The sequence below is a fragment of the Rhinichthys klamathensis genome, unplaced genomic scaffold, assembly GCF_029890125.1.
Source record: "Rhinichthys klamathensis goyatoka isolate OS25496 unplaced genomic scaffold, OSU_Roscu_1.1 h1tg000191l_1, whole genome shotgun sequence".
Taxonomy (NCBI): Eukaryota; Metazoa; Chordata; class Actinopteri; order Cypriniformes; family Leuciscidae; genus Rhinichthys; species Rhinichthys klamathensis.
The window spans coordinates 1,278,610-1,297,757 of NW_026606717.1; the positions used below are offsets into that span (position 1 = coordinate 1,278,610).

A 19,148-nucleotide genomic window follows, 5' to 3' on the forward strand; every position below is an offset into this window, starting at 1 on the left:
TTTTTCTTGAGAAAAATGAATGCCTATCTTGTGTACCTATTTATCCAAATGAGTCAATATTGCATCAAATCACAAGAATTAAATTATATTGAAATCGTGAAATTTGTGTCAAGCAATAATAATAAAAACGTAGCTTACCAGAAATTGTACCATGTAAACATTGTAAGATTGTGTATGCGATTAATTTACATTAATTAATTACAGAGTATGTAATTAATTAGATTAAAAATTTTAATCGATTGACAGCCCTAATATATATTAATAGTTTAAAGGCAACATTTCAAATTTGTGTTTACTTAAAGTTTTTCACCTCATATTTACTAATAAAGTTTTATTTCAATGAACAAAAATGTTTCAGTTAATAAAGAAAACACTGCAAGGGTGGTGAATAAGTTATGGCAAAGGGCAACACAAACTTTAGATAATGTATATCCAGTGATGATAATTTCATTCTTTTTTTTCAAGTTTTAGGCAATTCATTATTCACAACAGTAAAAACTGACAAAGCACAGTTTTCGATGCATAACTGAAAAATTTACAAACTAAAAATGTCGTTTTCACAATAAAACCATAACATTGCTAATATTGCTAATTTGCTTTTTGACAAATTAACATCTTCCAAATAATTCCGCTTTATTCAAGAAGTATACATTTGGCAACAATATTTTGCAACAACACGGCTGATTGATAACGGAAAGTGAAAATGTTGGGGGGCACACAAAGGTTGTTTTTGTCATGACAGAACAAACGAGAACCACTAGTTTAACCCATATGTGTGTAAGAATCTGTTTGAAGCCCTGCGAGGTGATCATGGTGTATAACCTCTGAGCTTCTCTGCACTCACTCACTCACACCTGTGACTTGATTCTAAAAGGGGTGAATAATGGCTGCCTGACTCGGATTCCACACCTAGCGGGTGAAAATAAAGGGGGTGAAAAATGCTGAATGCGATAAAAGCAGACGTATGACATGGGCCATGACCCCTGGCTATGATGAATCCACACACAAATCCTCTGCTCATTTCTGGTCACACATGCCACGTTGTCAGGAATGTACCTGTGAGTGGAGGAATGAGCCCGGGTGGAGGAGTTGTGGGATCTGGAAGACTGCCGGCTGCCTGGAAAAGGTGCCTCTGCTCCGTGTCTAATGACCCTCTCAGTTGCCGGTACATTTTTGGAGATATACTGCGATTGAGAAAGAAAAAAAAAAGAGCCCTTTTGTTACCGACAGAAGATACTACATCACAACCAATCCCATTTATTAAGAAGAGTGACGTACATCTACCATGGGTATCTCCTCAGGGCCTGGGCCTGGGTGATTGGGTCCGTTGGCCAGGTTTCGGTTGGGATGATCCACATAAAGGTTCTGCCTCAGGTGATTGTGCATCTTCTTCCTCTGTTTCCTGGGGGGGAGGCTACAGTGAGGCAGTGTCACTCTCTCAGACATCGGCCCAGAATCACAACCATTACGTCACACTTAAAAGCTCACTACGGAACTAACGCTCAACGCCGCTGCTAGATTTAATGCTGATTTTAAGTGAAGTTCTATTTATTTATTTATTTACTGTATGGCGAAATATTAAACCAATTGCCATCTGCAAACAAATGATTTTTTCAAATGAAGTTTCAAAAATGCTGTCTTTCTTTAAAATACATTCCACTTGAACTGATATTTTATAATGTAATGTAAAATACATTTACTTAAATATGTTTAATTTTCTATAAACATTAGTTCAATTAATGCCAAAGCAAATGTTGTTTTACCATTTACCAAACCTTATTTTACTTTAATACAATACGGTAAAAAAAAAAATTGCGGTCAGTGAATGAATAGTTTAATAGGATGCATTAAATTGATTTTAAATGTCAGTAAAGACATTGTACAAAAATGTCTGTTTTAAAATAATTGATGTTCTTTTGAACTTTATATTTATCAAAAAAATCCTGTTTCTATTCATCGCAGTTTCCACAAAAATACGTTTTCAAGCTTGATAATAATAAGAAATGTTTGTTGAGCAGCAAATCAGCATATTATAATAATTTCTGAAGGATCATGTGACACTGAAGACTGGAGGAATGATGCTGAAAATGTCAGCATCACATCGTTATAGTTTCACAATATTACTGTTTTTACCTTTTTTTTTGCATCAAATAAATGCAACCTTGGAGAGCATGTTACCGACTATACTTTTAATCGATTTTAATAAAGTACTTGAATAATATGTGATTTGTGTTCAAATTGGTTTATTATTAGGATAAACCCCTTGAGATGTATCATCTCGTTTTCGAGGGATTTCAGTGCTGATAGAAATTTGTCATACAACTGAAATGGATACATTTTGAAAAAAAAAACCCCATCTTTTTGAGTACACCTTTTTACTGCTACAGTAAAAGATATATCATTTAATTTCTAAACTAAGTTTAAATCGACTCATACTTACTTGGTTTTGCAGTAGGCCACCACACAGACTATGCCCACCACCAAAAGAGCCACACAGATGCCGGTGATTGTCAGGACTCTCTTCTGATAGAGCTCCTCTGCCTCTGCGCACACACACACACACACACACACACACACACACAACAAAACCAGAGAACAACTATCAGTCTCGTTTAAAACTACAACTGGTTCTAAACTCTCTCGTAAACAGTCCCTACTGCGGCGGCGGTCCTCTTTCATTTCATAGTGTCTGAGATATATCATGTACAGCCCGGATTAACATGTTCTTCCTATCGGGCATTTAGCATGACTCAGATCCCGTACGCTCTCATTAACTGCGTGGATATGAGGATTAATCTTGGGATGGGAACGAGGCTCAGGCCTCAACATGGGCTCTAATGGACCAGCTCAGCAGTGGAAACTGCTTGCGCGAGGAATAATGCGTATCATTATCGTGGACGTGAGGGAAACGGGGCTGTCTGAACAATCTCCCAATGGGCACTGATGATCTCTGAGAGTCCATGGATGCCTTCCTCCACTGGGGGGCATCGTAATTCAGCTCAATTTACAAGCTCAAACCGCATTTCAAGAGGACAATTGAAATGTGGATGAATATACGGGGCAAATTGGTTTAAGAGGTGATTGCATGGAGGCACAGATATAATCATCAGGGTCTTTGTTTGGCTTGGTCAGTTATAGTTTATGTATTCATAACCAGTCAAAGCATGGATTCTTAGCAAGCTTTCAAAGGCATATTTTGGATACAGTGCAAGTTAAGCTTATTAGACAGCATTTGTGGTATAATGTTGATTAGCACAAAAAAAAAATCTTCCTTTTCTTTAAAAAAAAAGGCAAAAATCTCTACAATGAGGACATTCGCAAAATAACGGAATGGGGTTTATTACATTTTTTGAACATTAAAATATTCACTCTTTCAATAGCATGGTCCCATGATCAAAACATTAACATGATTTTGATTTCATGAATTACTAAACCATTTCTATGTAAACTTTGTTGCCATGATAACATGCCATAATCCATTATCTGACTGCAGAAATGATTTAAACAGTTTCACAGCTCAAATAATACATTTACGTTTTAACTAAAGAATTAATGTAAGCCTTTAATTTCTGCTTTTAAATCCTCCCCATTTACTTCCATTGTAAGTGCCACACAGCAACCTTCTTTTTTTTCTTCTTTTTTTTTTGGAAAACAAGGGATGGATTATTTTTGGTGGTAATCAACATTATGCCACACATGCTGTAGATCGAGCATAACTTCTTATAAAACACACTGAATGTTTGGTACAATTTAAAAGGACATGTTTTTCAAATATCAAACCACAGCCTTCTGCTTTTCCCTTGGAAATGGGCCTTGGTTTGGTCTCACAGACATTCCAAAAGGAAGAGAATGTGTGTCCGAGAGGGATGGGGGCTAGTTAGGGGAGAAATATTTCATAATCAATAATGAAATAATCCAGCTGTCGTTCGCTCAGAGCGAGGAGGAGGACATTATTTCTGAAGGGCCTCATCTGTGCTAGTAGGAACAGAGCTGAGTATGTGATTTAAGCACACAACGTGACTTCCTAGAGGGCCTAGTTTACACGTACCATAAAATGGATCATTTTCATGGAAAAACAGAGGCTGTTTTTGTAAGCAAAGAACAGACGATTGGGAGAGGTCATATAAACAACCTAATTATGGTACTAATGCAGTTTGGCATGCTAGGGCACTGGGATTCAGTTTGTCCAAGCCTGATAAAATTAAGAACAGAAAACAAAAAAGAAACTGCATTTCATTTGAACCCTCATCAAATACAGATGCAGAAATCACACTGGTGAAGCAGAAGAATGGTAAAGTAGCGTGCAAGGATAGAAGTAAAAGGGGAAAAAATAATTCAGCAAAGACAACGGGAAAGAGGCCAGATGGAACAGGGAGAAGAACTTAGATTAGAATAAGGGGAGACAATGAAAGTAAAGGAACTATTTTGTTTGAGAAAGGGGACTCTTATCTGCAGCACTCATCCATATTGTGTTGAAGGTCAAGTCAGCATGATCAACTGGGCAATAAAAGACCATCTGGAGAAATTATAGCATCCATCCATCCATCCATCCATCTATAATACAATTACTAAATTATATTCTCTGAAAGTCTTAATGTTACATAATTTTATTGATGTTTTTTTGTAGTGTCAAGTGGGAAACCCAAAGAGTTCGCTGGAAATCCTGAAAGTGCGTGCGTAAGGGAAAATGAACTCTTCAACGTGAGCCAAGGCTTTCAAGGTATAACATAATTCGATTCAATGTTAGTACTACTCCAGTGCACATAAATTTACTTGAAGCTACACACTTGTTATGTTTACTGTTCAGTAAATACAAGGTTGGTGTGTAAACTGACAGAGGTTTACACAAATCACCCCCGCATAATGCTCACTCCTTAAGAACCTGAGACTAGTTGCATACACTTGAAGAAATCTGTGTACATCTTCAAGCTGATTACAAAAAACTGACTCATTTGCCGACTCTTTATGTCGTTCCAACCAATTCAACAAAATATATGGTTGTCAAAAGTCCTACGTAAAACTTGAACTAACTACGCACACTGTTAAATGCTCACAGTAAAACTTTTTGGCAACGTTTCTTGGGCTGATAGAAAATTTACGGCTAATTTTAAAAGAGTGAGCGGACTGAAACTTCTTAGGCTTTGTTCACATTGCACACAAATCCAATTTAGTTATCGAATCTGATCTTTTGGAATTTTTTTTAAGGGATAAAATTGGATCCATTTGTTCAAATAGTGATAGTTAATATCATCTATATGTGCATTGGTTGCCAAAGACTTTCCTTTAAAACAATTAAGAGTATAATGTCAGGCATTTGATGCGCCCGAAATCACTTATTTGTTCACTCATTCCTGTATAATGAATGCCACATAGTTTACTATATGAGGAAAGAATAAAAATGAACATCTTGAACATGACTAAACTCAATATTGTGCACTTTGTATGATGTTACATGTGCGTCATGTCACGAAAGACAGAAAAATATAGACATTTGAACTCTGGTATCGTTCAGACTCAAATTTTTTTCTCCAAAAATCAGATTTTAGATCATATATGGATGTTTATAAACATCAGATTCATGTTGTTTTTTTACTAAACGGATGAGATTTGGATTTTTTCTGCCTGTCTGAACAAAGCCTTAAAATCCTTCTGTGACGAGACGAGGGCTGCAGATAATGATCCCCATGCTAACTCTTGGAAAGAGGAGCTACTATACAGAGCAACGGCTGATTGACAGATTTATTTCTTAATCAATTTGTTCATTTGCTTTAGAGTCCATTAGAGAGAGGCTATGGAGGTGTGTCAAATGGAATGAGAGCTACACAGTTCAATCTGGAAAACGGAATGAAGGATTGGTCCATACCCATAAATTCAATCCCAAGAGATTCTGCCAGTGCAAAGAGTTGATAACGAAGAGCAAAAACAAAAACAGAGAGAGAGAGACAGAGAGGAAAAACAAGAACAAGATTTAGGAGATAGATATCCCACCATACACAGGAACACATATTGGCATAATGAAAGTCATATCAAGACACATCATGCAGATACTATAATGTGAAAAAGTATAAGTGGTTAGATAATGCAGGTTAGAGCACATATGAATGGGTTTCTTGAAAACAGATCTGGATTAATGGGTAAGAGAAAATAATAAAGAAGGATTATTATCAAAATCATCAAACTAGTAGTTTATTTCGGTATTTATTGCATGGATTAGGATCTGAGATTTTGAAACGAGCAGCTAGGTTAGTAGATTTTATTTTATGAATTCATGTCATTGTGGGGTAATGTCAGGGCGCATTGTTAGACACTTTAATTTATGTTATTTTAGGGGTGTTATTTCATCTCTATCATTAATGTAATTATTGTTATACAGCAAGTATGCAGGAATGCAAGTAAACGGATATACATTCAAGTGCTCATTAAGTTTCACAATTCAAATATCTCTGATGGGTCTTACCTGTGGGGCACACAGACAGCTGATATTATTCATAAAAAAACAATTTGATGCATGTTTGTTTATGTTAATTGTTAATGACAAGATGCTATTTGCACTTTGGGATGTTATATTAGTAAAACATGCGCTGTGCAACAAATATCATGGCTAGACAAATCAATTTAGGTGTTTTTATATAAGAGCTGCGTGATTAATCGTTAAAAGATCGATTCAAACCCACACCCATGTGATCTCATTCCTAAATGAAAACGATTCTCCTGTGGTTATTAAACCTTTCGATCACAGTGAATATTCAGATCTGGTTGGCGCTGCTGCTGAGCCAGAGAGAGAAGTTGTCATTTGAAACACAGTATCATTATTTCTGTGTTAACTTACTGGGATAAAAGTTTGTAGTTCGGATATAAACACGTCTACCATAGAGATAAAAAAAAAAGTAATTTGGCACTTAAATAACGATTGCATTGATTACATCGTTACACCAGTAGGTGGCGACAAATGATGGTTAAAAAATCTATTTGTCAATGAATCATTCATTACAGCTCATTCAAGAGATTTGTTCAAAAACGCTGATTAATCTAGTAATGAAACAAGTGATGCGTTTATGAGTGAGTCGTTGAATCATTCATTCAACTTTTTTTTTAAACAATTTGTCAGAACCGCTAGTAAATTACATGCTTTTTTTGTTGCTTTTTCAGAATTATGGGTGAATCGCGATCGCTTTTTGAAACCAAAAAAAAACGTGATTCTCAATTTATCCAGAGTCGTGCAGCTATATTTTATATTATCTGCAGTCTGGATTGATTGCATAGATTATAGAACACAAGACACAAATGCAGTCATCGTGGTTTTAATTGGGGAAGTCTGCGTGTCATAACTGGTGGTGTACTGTAGCTGATAATGGCATCAAAATATGTTCTTACACAAAGGGCCCCTGGGATCAAGATAATTCGATTATTTGAATTAATGGATGAGCGATGAGCACTTTTCTGGGCAGCTAACATGCCTAATATTAGCTGCAGGAAATTCCCACTGTTGTCATGACAACATACTTTCACAGGCTTGATAGAGGTGGAACAGATGCCTAAGCGATCGTCAGGTAGAGATACGCTTTTTTTTTTTTGCATTATAAAATAAAAAAGAAACAAAAACCAAAACAAAGAGAACAAAATTATTATTATTCCAGATGCCTTATATATAAAGACCCATTTACACTTTAAAAAAAAAAAAAAAAAAAAATTATTTATGGAACTCATCTGCCCATTCACTTTGCTAGTATGGTAAAAAAAAAAAAAGTAGCTTGGACATTCTTTAAAATCTATTCTTTTGTGTTAGAATTTCATGAGAGTGAGTCAGTTTTATATTTTTGGTGAACTATTCCAGAGTAAATAAAAAAAAAAAGACAAAAAAACCCAAACATTTTATTTAAAAAATAAATAAATAGATATATTCTGTCAAATTTCTCAGGGATCCTATAGTCTAAAATCCCCTGGGCTGTTGCAGTGCTTCTGCCAGAGAATATTTTAGTTCTCTATAACTCTAATTGGTAGAGCGATAACAATTCTCTCAACAGCGAGTTGAACAGAAAGTGACAGAAAATCACTTTCTCTCAGGGAGGACAGCTTTGAGGACACGTCTGCCCTCGTGCACGACCTCCAACCTGAAAATTACAGCTGGGCGTTACATGAATAGAAATGACATTTTGTCAGATGTTCTCTGCGATGGGAAACACCTTCATTTCTCTCTTCTACCCATGCTCCCTGGTGCCAAAGCCATTTTTTTCCCTCACTCTGCTTGTATGTACACGCACCTATTGTGCTACATTTATGCTCTATCCATTTCCTCCGGTCTAAAAGCCTCAATACCTGCACTGTTTCAACATCTGATGTTGACAGACAACCATTTCCAGACCTCCCAAATTGAACAGCGCTACAAAGTACGGAAAGGAAGCCTGGTTGTTGACTGTTTTTAAAGCTATAACAATCCACACGCGCAAAGATCCGAGCGCTTTCCTGATATAGGTTGATAAATCATGACCTGACATTACATGACACAGGTAGAGCATGTGTCAAATGATCATTTTTCTTGTTTTGCACCACTTTGTGTACACGTCATAACCGATTCCTTTTTATATGGTGTGGAAATCTATTCCGTTCTACATGCAACTTTGTAGGCATTCCATCTGCGGTTCATTTTGTTAACATCAATCTTTCATGCTGTACTTCCTGTCTTTTTAAAAGCGACTAAATATATGTTGAGATTTAAGGTCATGGTAAAATGTAAACAGAGGCAGCAGAGCAACACCATCGAGAGCACAAAGGCCTGATTATACACACTATGCGGACTCAATAGCTCACAGGCATGAGCTGTCAGGTGTAGTGATCCCTGCGCCTCCCTCTAATCTAGGTGTTATTCTGTAGTTGATGGGCATGTGCGGTGGAGACGCCGAGGTGTAGCCTTATACGGTTAAAATGCGTCTCCTCGGGGCAGTGGAGCTGTTTAATTTCACAGCATAATTAAGGGGTGGATTTTTGAACTGTGAGGGGATTTGTGACAGGATTGTTCGAGGGAAACAATGGCTGTACTTTGCAAGCCGCTCGTTTTACACCGCACTCGCTTGTGAAACTACAGAACGATGCATTATATACAAATTACTACAACAATCTGTCTATAAACTCAAAATATATATATCTTTTTTAACTTTGAACTAATGATGGCAGCATATTACGGTACTAAATCTATGCAATTATGAAATTGCAGACTCAATAATAATTTGAAATACATTTACTATACAATTTTTTTGCATTTATGCATTTGAAAGATGCTTTATGCATTTTATTGCATTCAAGGATTGACCGTTCATATATTCCCTGAGAATCAAACCCAAGATCTTGCCGTTGCTAGCCTTATGCTCCACTGTTTGGACCATAGGAACTAGTGATGCATTAATATAAAAATGATGGCCGATAACTATTTATATGTTTTGGCCGATAAATTATTAAACACTAAAAACTAAAATTGATCATTTTAATTCTACATGTTGTGAAGGGGTCACAATGTTATAATGCACAGAATGACAAATGGATATTCATTTTAAGCTTTACTAATGAACATTTCAATTATTAGTGCTTTTAAAGATTGAATTGTAAATGTAATCTAAATCTAATCCAATATTAACAGATACTGATAAATAAAACATACATAACCAACATGGCACTGATATATTGTGTTAATATGAAGGTTTATTTTTTGTTATGGACATTTTATAAAAAAAAAGTCATTTCGTAATAGCTATTGTGCATTTTTATATCTAAATTATTAGCTGACCAGTCACATGTTTGTGACATCTTCTATAGCATGTGTTTATGGTTAGTAAATTGACAGCAACTATATTTCTGTCGTATATGTTAAGGAATGATGCAGCATCTTGGTGGTGTTTTATTGCCATTATGATTACGGTTCAATTTATTAAAGAACATGCATCATAACTGAAAACATGCATCATTGATCATGTTAAGAGGTAATGTAATGTAGAATCAATTAACCAGTGATGCAGGGGGTAAATGAGACACTGGACCAAATAAAACTCAATAATTGTAAAAAAAAATAAAAAAAATGGATTTGTTAGAACAGGAAGTAGATTAATAACCATTACAGAACCACATTCCACATCTCCGGTTTAGCATGCAAACCGGACAGACAGACAGAAGAAGAAATGGACATACGGTAGAAACTGGCCATAACGTAGGTTTGACAGCGATCACCAGTAAAGTCATTTGGACACCTGATGAAAAGAGACAAAACCATAGAGAGAGAGAGAGAGAGAGAGAGAGAGAGGGGGGGAGGGGGGGTTGGAGAGTGTCGAGCAGACAGAAAAAATGCAAGATAAAAAGGAAAGGGTGAAAGCAAGAGAGAGAGAGAGAGAGAGAGGGGAAAAGAAAGCAGAGAGAACATTAGGACAATAGCACAATTATGTACAGCAGAAGCAGAGGATCCCACTGGAGGAACCACTGTGTCTATTTCAGGACAGACTTAAGCCAGCAAGCCTTGGGAGGCGGAAGGAGGTAAAGGAGAGACAACAGTGGTAACCCAGTGACAGCCGGTCCTCTGTTTGCTGCTGTGCATCTCAAGTCAACATACTTTTATTAGGTTTGGGCATGTATAACCGCTTGGGCTCTGTCTGCAAGCACCGCTGGCCGAAGTATCCATCCGGACATCTGGGGGAAGGAGAGGTGATGAAATACAGATATACACCAAACACACACAGAGGATATTATACACAGCGATGTCAGAAACACATCCACACAAACATCGGATGGTCAGCCGATTATCCAGCGATCATTTGTTTAAGAAGAACACTTTGTGAATGAATTGAGTCTTGTTTTCTAAGTATCTATCAACCATTCTTAAAATAAGATGATTTTACAGTATAATATTTTAAGATTTAGTTTTTCAGAGAATTTATCTTGAATTTACACTATTAGTTTTTGTTAAAAATGTTGTTAAATAGTTTGATGTTAAATGTTTTTTTAAAGAAGTCACCTAGGTAGCATGTCTTTGTACAGTACAATTGTGTAAAAAATGTATAGTAAACACTATTTAAAATGTCCAATTTAAAATGACTGCCTTATTTGAATATATTTCAAAATGTATGATTTACTGAGAAAGCAAAAGTGAATTTTCTTTGGAAACCATGATACATTTTTCTTTTCAATAGAAAGTTCGAAAGAACAACATTTATTTGACATAGAATTTTTTTTTTTTAATAATCTCAAAGTCTTTACACTGTAAAACATATTTTCATGATTTGTTATTATACAATTTTTTTTTTTTTGTCAAATCAACTTAGATAATTATTGTGGTTCAGATAACATAATGTGTTTGAGTTTATGTTGTTATTAAACCAATCTCATTCATTGTTTTACCTCCATTTTTTAATTTCAATGAACTCAAAATTAAGGCAACTAGGTAACTTACTTTTCTAAGTTAAACCAACCATATTTTTTTGCTGTCACTTTTAATCAATAATGAATAAAAGTATTAATTTCTTAATTTTTTTAAGTAATTTAACTGACCACAAACCTTTGAACAGTTTGCTAAGATATATTCTCTGAAAACAAGTTATTTGTCTTTGCAAGCATAAATAAAAAAAAACATTGAAGTGATAAACAAAATGTAATTCAACATATTTAACTAATTTTGATTAAAGATATATTCATTGAAAGCTAATCTCTTTTTAAAATTATTACACAACTTTCTCAAGAAATGTATCTTGTTCTCTGGAAAACATTCAGCAAACACCAACATCTTAAGCTGTCTCTGAGCCTATAAGCAGCACATCTCTAATATGGTCGCCTGATTATGACATGGCTCTCATTCATGAGTTTGATTGGCCAATTATGCTTATTCATGTCATTCCAGTAAACAGATTATGCCTCATCAGTGCGCAATGAGCGATATGAGGGTAATGTTTTCACAGTGTTAATTCCTCTAACTCAGTAAACTGCTCTAGTCAGCGATCAATCACTGATGAGTGGCCACCTTCAATTTTCAGGACAAACAGAAATCGTGCGCGAGTGTTATCTTCCGTCACCAGCTCATCTTCTGAACGCCGCCCGTCTCCCTGCACATCCCACGCTGCCCCGCCAGAGGCTCAAAATGATTCGTTTTCCAGTAAAATCTCAGCATCCTCAAAACATGTCCATTTACTTGGGAAGCATTAAAGACTTGTTTTCAGAGAATATGACTTTGTACCCTGCTGGCAAATCGTTTTTTCTTGCTTTAAGCTTAAATCTATTACAATTTAAAGAGATTTATGCTTAAAGCAGCACTTAGCGGGTACGCATACACACAAGGCCCCTGTTAAAAAAGTTAAAAAAGCCCTTTTGAAGTAGGATGTGAGGCATTACGCGTGACACTATACATGCAGCACACACACGAAGTTTATAGAGTGTAAAATGAGCCGAGGTTCAGGCCGTAATCTCTTCACTGTGCTGCTACAGAACCATGTCACTGCCTGGCACGCGGTAAAACACTGCAGTTTTAACGACGGAGACCCTGGGAATAACAGAGAGATGGTGAGAGATCGTAAGATGTTGTAGTCTTTAGGGGAATGCAGGAGGGAGAGAAGTTGGGGTATGCACCGGAGCGCAGACATGCTTTAAGTAACATGTACGCCGCTTTGGGGGTCAAAGGTCGTGGAAACAATGTTATCCTGCTGGAGAGTGCCAGAGAGACCGACCGACGTGTGTGCACAAGTGTGCCTCTCAGTCTGGAGAGGTCCTCTGGGATTTTTAACTCCTCAACTCCATTCATTCCTTTCTCCATATGAAGAACAGATTCGATTACGTCTGTCTGTTCAATGTTCATTGTTAGCATAAAGCGTACAGAGTAAGACTGGTCAATGTGGTGATATTTTCAGGTTGGTTGAAATTTAGATTTGATACACCAAAAAAACTAGTGATAAATTATGAATTGTTTCTTTACAAAATCAAATGTTTTACAATAAAAAACTGAAATAAATTAGATCAACTTTCATTCATGTAAGAAAAGCGGCTAAACTTTCGCACAAACTTTTTTCTCTCTAAACATAAAAAAAGCATCTCAGGACGCATTGGCATTATTATTTATATTCATCATTACTATTAATAATATTATGTATATTCAAAATTTGAAAACTATTGCAAGATGCATTGATTATTACTTAATACTTATTATTATTATTAATATAAATTTTTATTTGTCAATAATGTATTTATTATTTTTGGAATCTTGTTTCCGCGACGGAATAATTTTTTTTTTTATTATTTTTTTATTTTTTTTACGGATAATTGCGACTTTTTATCTAAAAATTCTGACGTTTTTTTCTTGCAATTGCGAGTTTATATCCCGTTATATGCGTGATATACACTTGCAATTACCAGAAAAAAAGTCCGAATTGGGGGATATATTATAAACTCACATTATTTATATTACGCCAATTCTGACTTTATGTCTTGCAATTGTGAGTTTATATCACGCAATTCTGAGAAAATGTAAACTTGCAATAGAGAGAAAAAAAATTTTAATTGTGAGATAAAGTCAAAATTACCTTTATTTTTTGTGGCGGAAATTTGTATAATAAAAATTAAATAAATAAAATAAAGATAATAAAATATTGGTGTAGGTGTATCCGAACTAATGATTGGTACAGTCAGAAACACCTGCTCTATTCTCCCTGACGCTTTATTTCTTGTAGATCGTTGCATCATTTTTTTTTTACTTCATATTTTGTCTCTTTCCTCTAGTTTTTTCCCCTACTTAACCTCCGCCTCAACCCCGAGTGCCCCTCCTCAGTTTTGTATATGCATTTTTCATTCCCTCTCTCCCTGGCAGTGGGAGCCGAAAAACTCCCGTTTAGTGAAAATCTACAAAGGCGGTAGATTTTTTTTTTGCCAGAACTGGGCTGTAGAAGTAAACCTGAAGAAGATAAACATCATGATATTCCAAACAAGCCTAGACGTCAGGGACACAGATACCAGTTCCAAGAATCCAGTTCCAGGTGGCCAAACCATATATAACCACATATATATATATATATATATCGCACAACGCAGCACATGTACTGAAGCTGAACCATTACCACACTGGGAAGTACACAACCGTCCAGTTATTGCATCATTTGTATATTCAAAAGACACCCATGCATTTACATTATCAGTATTATTTAGTATTTCTTTTAGCTAAATTCCATAAAACAAGATGAATTTACTTGATAAGCAAAATTGTGTAAGATAATAATGAAGTATATCTTGAATATGGTTTATTTATGGTCCAGTTTTAACCACAACATTTAAGGAGTCGAGGTTTGTGTGTAGAACAAGAAAACAAATCCTAATGGTTTGAGAAAAATAAACATAATTCAAGATAAATTATTTGAATACACACATATACAATGTTAAGTAGCACAACTGTTTTCAACATTGATAATAATAATAAGCAGCAAATCAGCATATTAGAATGATTTCTGAAGGATCATGTGACACTGAAGACTGGAGTAATGATGCTGAAAATTCACAGGAATAAATTACATTTTAAAATACATTAAAATAGAAAACATTCATTTTAAAGTCCAGTAATATTTCACAACCTTACTGTTTTAACTGTATTTTCTGATTAAATAAATGCAGTCTTGGTGAGCATAAGAGAGACTTCTTTCAAATACTGTACATCAATTGTAATGTTCCAAAAATATTTTTGACAGGTACTGTAGATTTGGATTAAAAAGACAAAGTCTTAAACTATTTTGCTTCTCAAGGACAAAATCTATAAATCTTGTTTTAAGGATGTTTAAACATTTTCAACAAGGTTTCACAAATTGAAAATGTGAAAAAGATATAGTTAATAATGGGGTAAGATCTGAATTAGAGCAATGAACGCAATTCTTAAGAGACAGATCAGGAAGAAAGAGTTATTTAATGGTGTGTCCACACTTGTAGTTCGGTTCTCCTGGTTCTTTTGGTATGGACCAGAAAATAAATACGTTTAGCCCTGGTTCGCTTAGCGTTCACACTGTCATATTTAAGACCAAAGAGCCAAAAAATCTGCTTTTATGATGTATATTTTGCGACTGGACTTACCGAACATCCAGAACAATGCGGTGTGCAGAGCTAAATACGCTTGTTGTATATTCATACATATGATGGTATTTTCACCAGCTGAGAACTCAGAAACGCTTATAAATTGTGAAAAGGAGTCAAAACACCAGCAGGAATTCCTCTGTTGCACAAAAACGAAAATCTGCTGCAAGAGACGCTAGTTCTGACGCCCGTACCGAACTGCAATGGGCAACATAGTTCAAATGGCCAGAAAAAAAACAGGTATGCTTCAGGTATGTCCATGCCATCACATCCTGTTTTTGGTTTGTTTAGATGTCTTTGGTCCATGTTGCGTTCATATTTCAGTCACATCGCACCATAAGTTGGTTTGGAAGTGGACTTGAGACCCATCTTTTCGCTTATTTGGAGCGCACCAGGTTTCAGATGGCAGCGTTCACACTTATTCAAATGAACCACACTAACAGAGCAATCACACCAGAGTTCGTTTTAATCCAACCAAACCTGACAAGTGTGAACACACCCAAAATGAACAACCCATATTCACACTTACAGTGGAATACACTGTAATAGAGATCACTGCAGACTAAAAACCTAAACCCTAAACATAGCTCCCTCAGTCTGCTAGTTATAACATCATCTAATCCTGTTTTAAACACACATCAGTCTCTAACCAGCACCACTGGCAAATTACACAGAAATATCAATCAAATCATCAAAAGCTAAAATGCAACTGTACTTACATAGAATATTTATTTACTGAATCTTTATGTTTTGTCATTCTGCTAATCAGTTTTCTTTAACTATTCAGTCAAATAGCTGAAGGCTGTAGCTGAAGTTTCACTGGGTAACGCTGCCGTATTCATGAGAAGGTCTTTGCACTAAAGCGCTGAGAGAGAAAAAAAAAACAAGAAGAGCAAAGGGGGTCTTTCTTCTGCGTCCTGTTGCCTTCGATCAGGTCACTGTAACTCTGTAAAATGAGAGGACCAGCACTGCCTAAAGAAGTCCGTTCTGACCCAGAAGGCTTTGCATCATTTCTATCCTGCCGGCGAATTTGTCAGAATTAATTAAAATAATGTAGAATTTTTCCTGCACACGTCATACCTAAACGACATTCTCATGGAAATGAAGCCTGATCTCTTGATCTTCATTGTGTTACATAATGAAGGATGCAGCATCTGGTCTGACGAAAAGAACTGCTGTTATAAAAAAAAAAAAACACTTTCGATGCAGCTGTTTTCATGCACTAATATTTGGAAAGTTTAATGGCTCTTTCCACGAACAGAGTACACAAAAGTGCCTGAAGCTCTTAAAAAAATGAAGTTTGCGTTTTTTTCAACAAATGGTCAGTGAAAGGAGGCACTTAACTTGTTGATCGTCAACCTCAGGAGGTCAAACTAAATATTTTATAAGTGGTTTTATTTTCTGTTCATTTTATATGAGGTTTTATCGATTAACAAAATTTGGGACATGAAAAATGCCGTTTAAAACCCTGATTGTGTATTTTTCTAGCAAAAAAAAAAAAGATTAAATACAAGTGATATATATCCTAAATTAAAGCTGCAGTCCGTAGTTTTTTTGGGGTTAAAAATGATCCAAAATACATATTTGAGAAAATACATAACCAGCCAGTGTTTAAAACTCTCTGCTTGCCTTAGCTCGATTCAAAACGGTAAGCTTGTAATAATGTTTTTAATTCCAGTGGTACTGGTGGATTTCCACGGGAGATTCGAGCATGTCTTTGCGTCATTACGTCACATCTGTACACATAAAGAAGAGTCTCGGCTAGTATACGCTATATTGCGTGTGAGGATGTTGGAGGTGGAGATTTATAACCTTTTCTCACAGCACTTGATATAATTAAACTTATCAATTTGATGGCGGATCCAAAAAGGTTCAAACGACAATCACCAGTGACAAGAGATTCACCCGCTGTAAAATGCAAAAGACTTCGTTCGGACTTCGGAGTGGCTACAGAAAAAAAGAGACTGCAACCGGCCCCGTGCGAAAACAAGGATACATATCGGAAGGACATTACATGTAGTCACGCAATGCTGACGTTGTTAACATTAACAATTTGAGAACAAAGAATAATTTGCACGGTTTTGTGTGATATGATAACTTATAAGCGATTGTTAGATTTAATCAGCGCAATTTACTGCAATGTCAGAACCAGAACAAAAGTGGATGTTTCTTACTAGTTCAGATGACATTTTCCGGTAAAAATACTTCCAAAAGATTGGAATACCAAAGATTGGAATAAAGGTTGGTCATACTTCCAAAAGATTAATCTGTGATTCTGAATGCCAGTATCCACATCGGCGCGGTGACTGACAGCTGCACACTCTCCTCAAACATTGTGTTCATCTGCGCTGTGTCGTGTCGAGGGTGTTGAAGTACAACTCACGTAAAGTTGATAATTCCGCGAATGACTGCAATTGCAGATTTCGAACAGAGATGGCGACAAAGAGGAAAAACGCCGGACTGCAGCTTTAAGTTGTTATGCAGAATAGGCTAGCGACCAAGGGGGTAATCCATCGACCGGAAGTTGAAGCCGGCCGGGTGCCGCCATGTTGTAGCAGAACTTCACTTGCGTTAGCATTTCCATTGACTCCCATTCATTTTTGCGTCACTTTGACAGCGAATAACTTTACATCTGAGGCGTTTAAAGACTCCATTTGTCCATTATTTATTTCTAAAGAAACACGACAATGTATAAAGGGCTCCATTACCTTCTATGTTACACTATGGCCCCGTAGAAACAGATTTAGTAAAAATAGGCTAACGATTGCGTCATAACCACTCGACTCTCTGTCGCGCTGTACAGAAATGACCGTACAGACAGGAGGAGAAGCTCGCAGGCAATCGGGGGGACGTCCCGTCAAGGGAGAAGCCTATAGATAATGAGTCCATAAAAGCAACGGAATACTTACTCCTGCTCACTCACGCCAAATAACTCTTTGCTCAAGTTCCCCGTCTCTGCAAGATTAACGTTGGCAGTTTTCACGCACAGCTACTAGAAGATTAACGTCTGTCAGACAGGTTGCTCACGTCATCAAGCTTAGTTTGAGTCGGTTTGAGTCTGCGCGTCAGGAACGGAAGTTCTCAAAAATCGCTAAAAGTGGGCTTCAACTGTCTCAACTGAGTTCCAATGAGATCGCTCTGTCCATTTCTTTTACTGTCTATGCTAGCGACCAAATGCACTTTCATAATTAGCAATAAACTTGTATTTTCAATTAATTAAAGAAAAGATATTTGGTATTTTTTCTTACAGTAACTTGTAGAATTGAAGGTTGACCTTAATGGGTGCAGTAAACCAATTTTTTTTTTGTTACAATTCAGAATAGAATCAGATTATTTACTTGTTTTATCATTGTGCTGTACACAAATAATGTCCAAATAATGTTCTTCTTGAGTTTAAGGAATGTTACAAAATATTTTAAGTTTTTTTTTTTTAATGTTATGTTTTTTTTCTTTTCACTGTTCTATGATTTTAATTGCTGGATACAGTCAGGAACATCAGGACATCAGAAGTGGGACAGGCCAAAATAACCATTTTAAGAAGAGACTTTCACAAAACAGCAGAATACGGTTGTCAGTCCTGTATTTGGTATGCGATTTGTGTTTACGGTCACACACAGTTCAGTCATTTACAGGAGTGACAACCACATTCTATAACCGAACTCACTCACAAACAATGTGTACTGTGTTCATGAGAAGTGAATAATATAGTTAAAGATGGCCACTAAAAACAAAACTCAGTAACCTACAGTCTTCAGATCAGAACTTGTCCTTGATGCAGAGCCGAATACTACAGGGCCCCCCTCAGTGGCGGGCAATGAATCTCCTCTGGCATTTCTCTCTCCTCCTCAGTTTTGTCATCTGTCCCAGTCTTATGTAAACATGACAGGGGTGTGGAGCTGCCGTAACTTGGCAGGGCTGTGAAATACACTCTCCCCCCCCCCCATCAATCCAGCAAGAAAATAATTTTAGCCCTGGTCATTTATTACTTCTTCCTTCAGCCCATATGTGTGTGTGGAACTTTGTATTTCAATGAAAAGGAGGCAGCCATAAATATGAGGTAGCTTGTATGGCTAGACTTG

At 36.3% G+C, this 19,148-nt stretch overlaps 1 protein-coding gene across 9 annotated transcripts in view; it reads right to left on the reverse strand.

Annotated features, from left to right (window-relative positions):
* Positions 1-19,148, reverse strand: part of nrg2a (neuregulin 2a) — a 94,899-nt gene that overhangs the window by 7,618 nt on the left and 68,133 nt on the right. For 4 of the 9 annotated variants that reach the window (XM_056262015.1, XM_056262019.1, XM_056262018.1 and 1 more), the window contains 5 exons: positions 10,177-10,235; positions 5,864-5,887; positions 2,441-2,543; positions 1,279-1,414; positions 1,057-1,184 (listed from right to left, as the gene is read on the reverse strand). In XM_056262015.1, the coding sequence (XP_056117990.1) occupies positions 1,057-1,184; positions 1,279-1,414; positions 2,441-2,543; positions 5,864-5,887; positions 10,177-10,235 (450 nt within the window). Of the gene's footprint in view, positions 1-1,056; positions 1,185-1,278; positions 1,415-2,440; positions 2,544-5,863; positions 5,888-10,176; positions 10,236-10,591; positions 10,669-19,148 lie in introns of all 9 variants that reach the window. The other 5 variants (XM_056262016.1, XM_056262011.1, XM_056262012.1 and 2 more) reach the window with 4 other exon arrangements.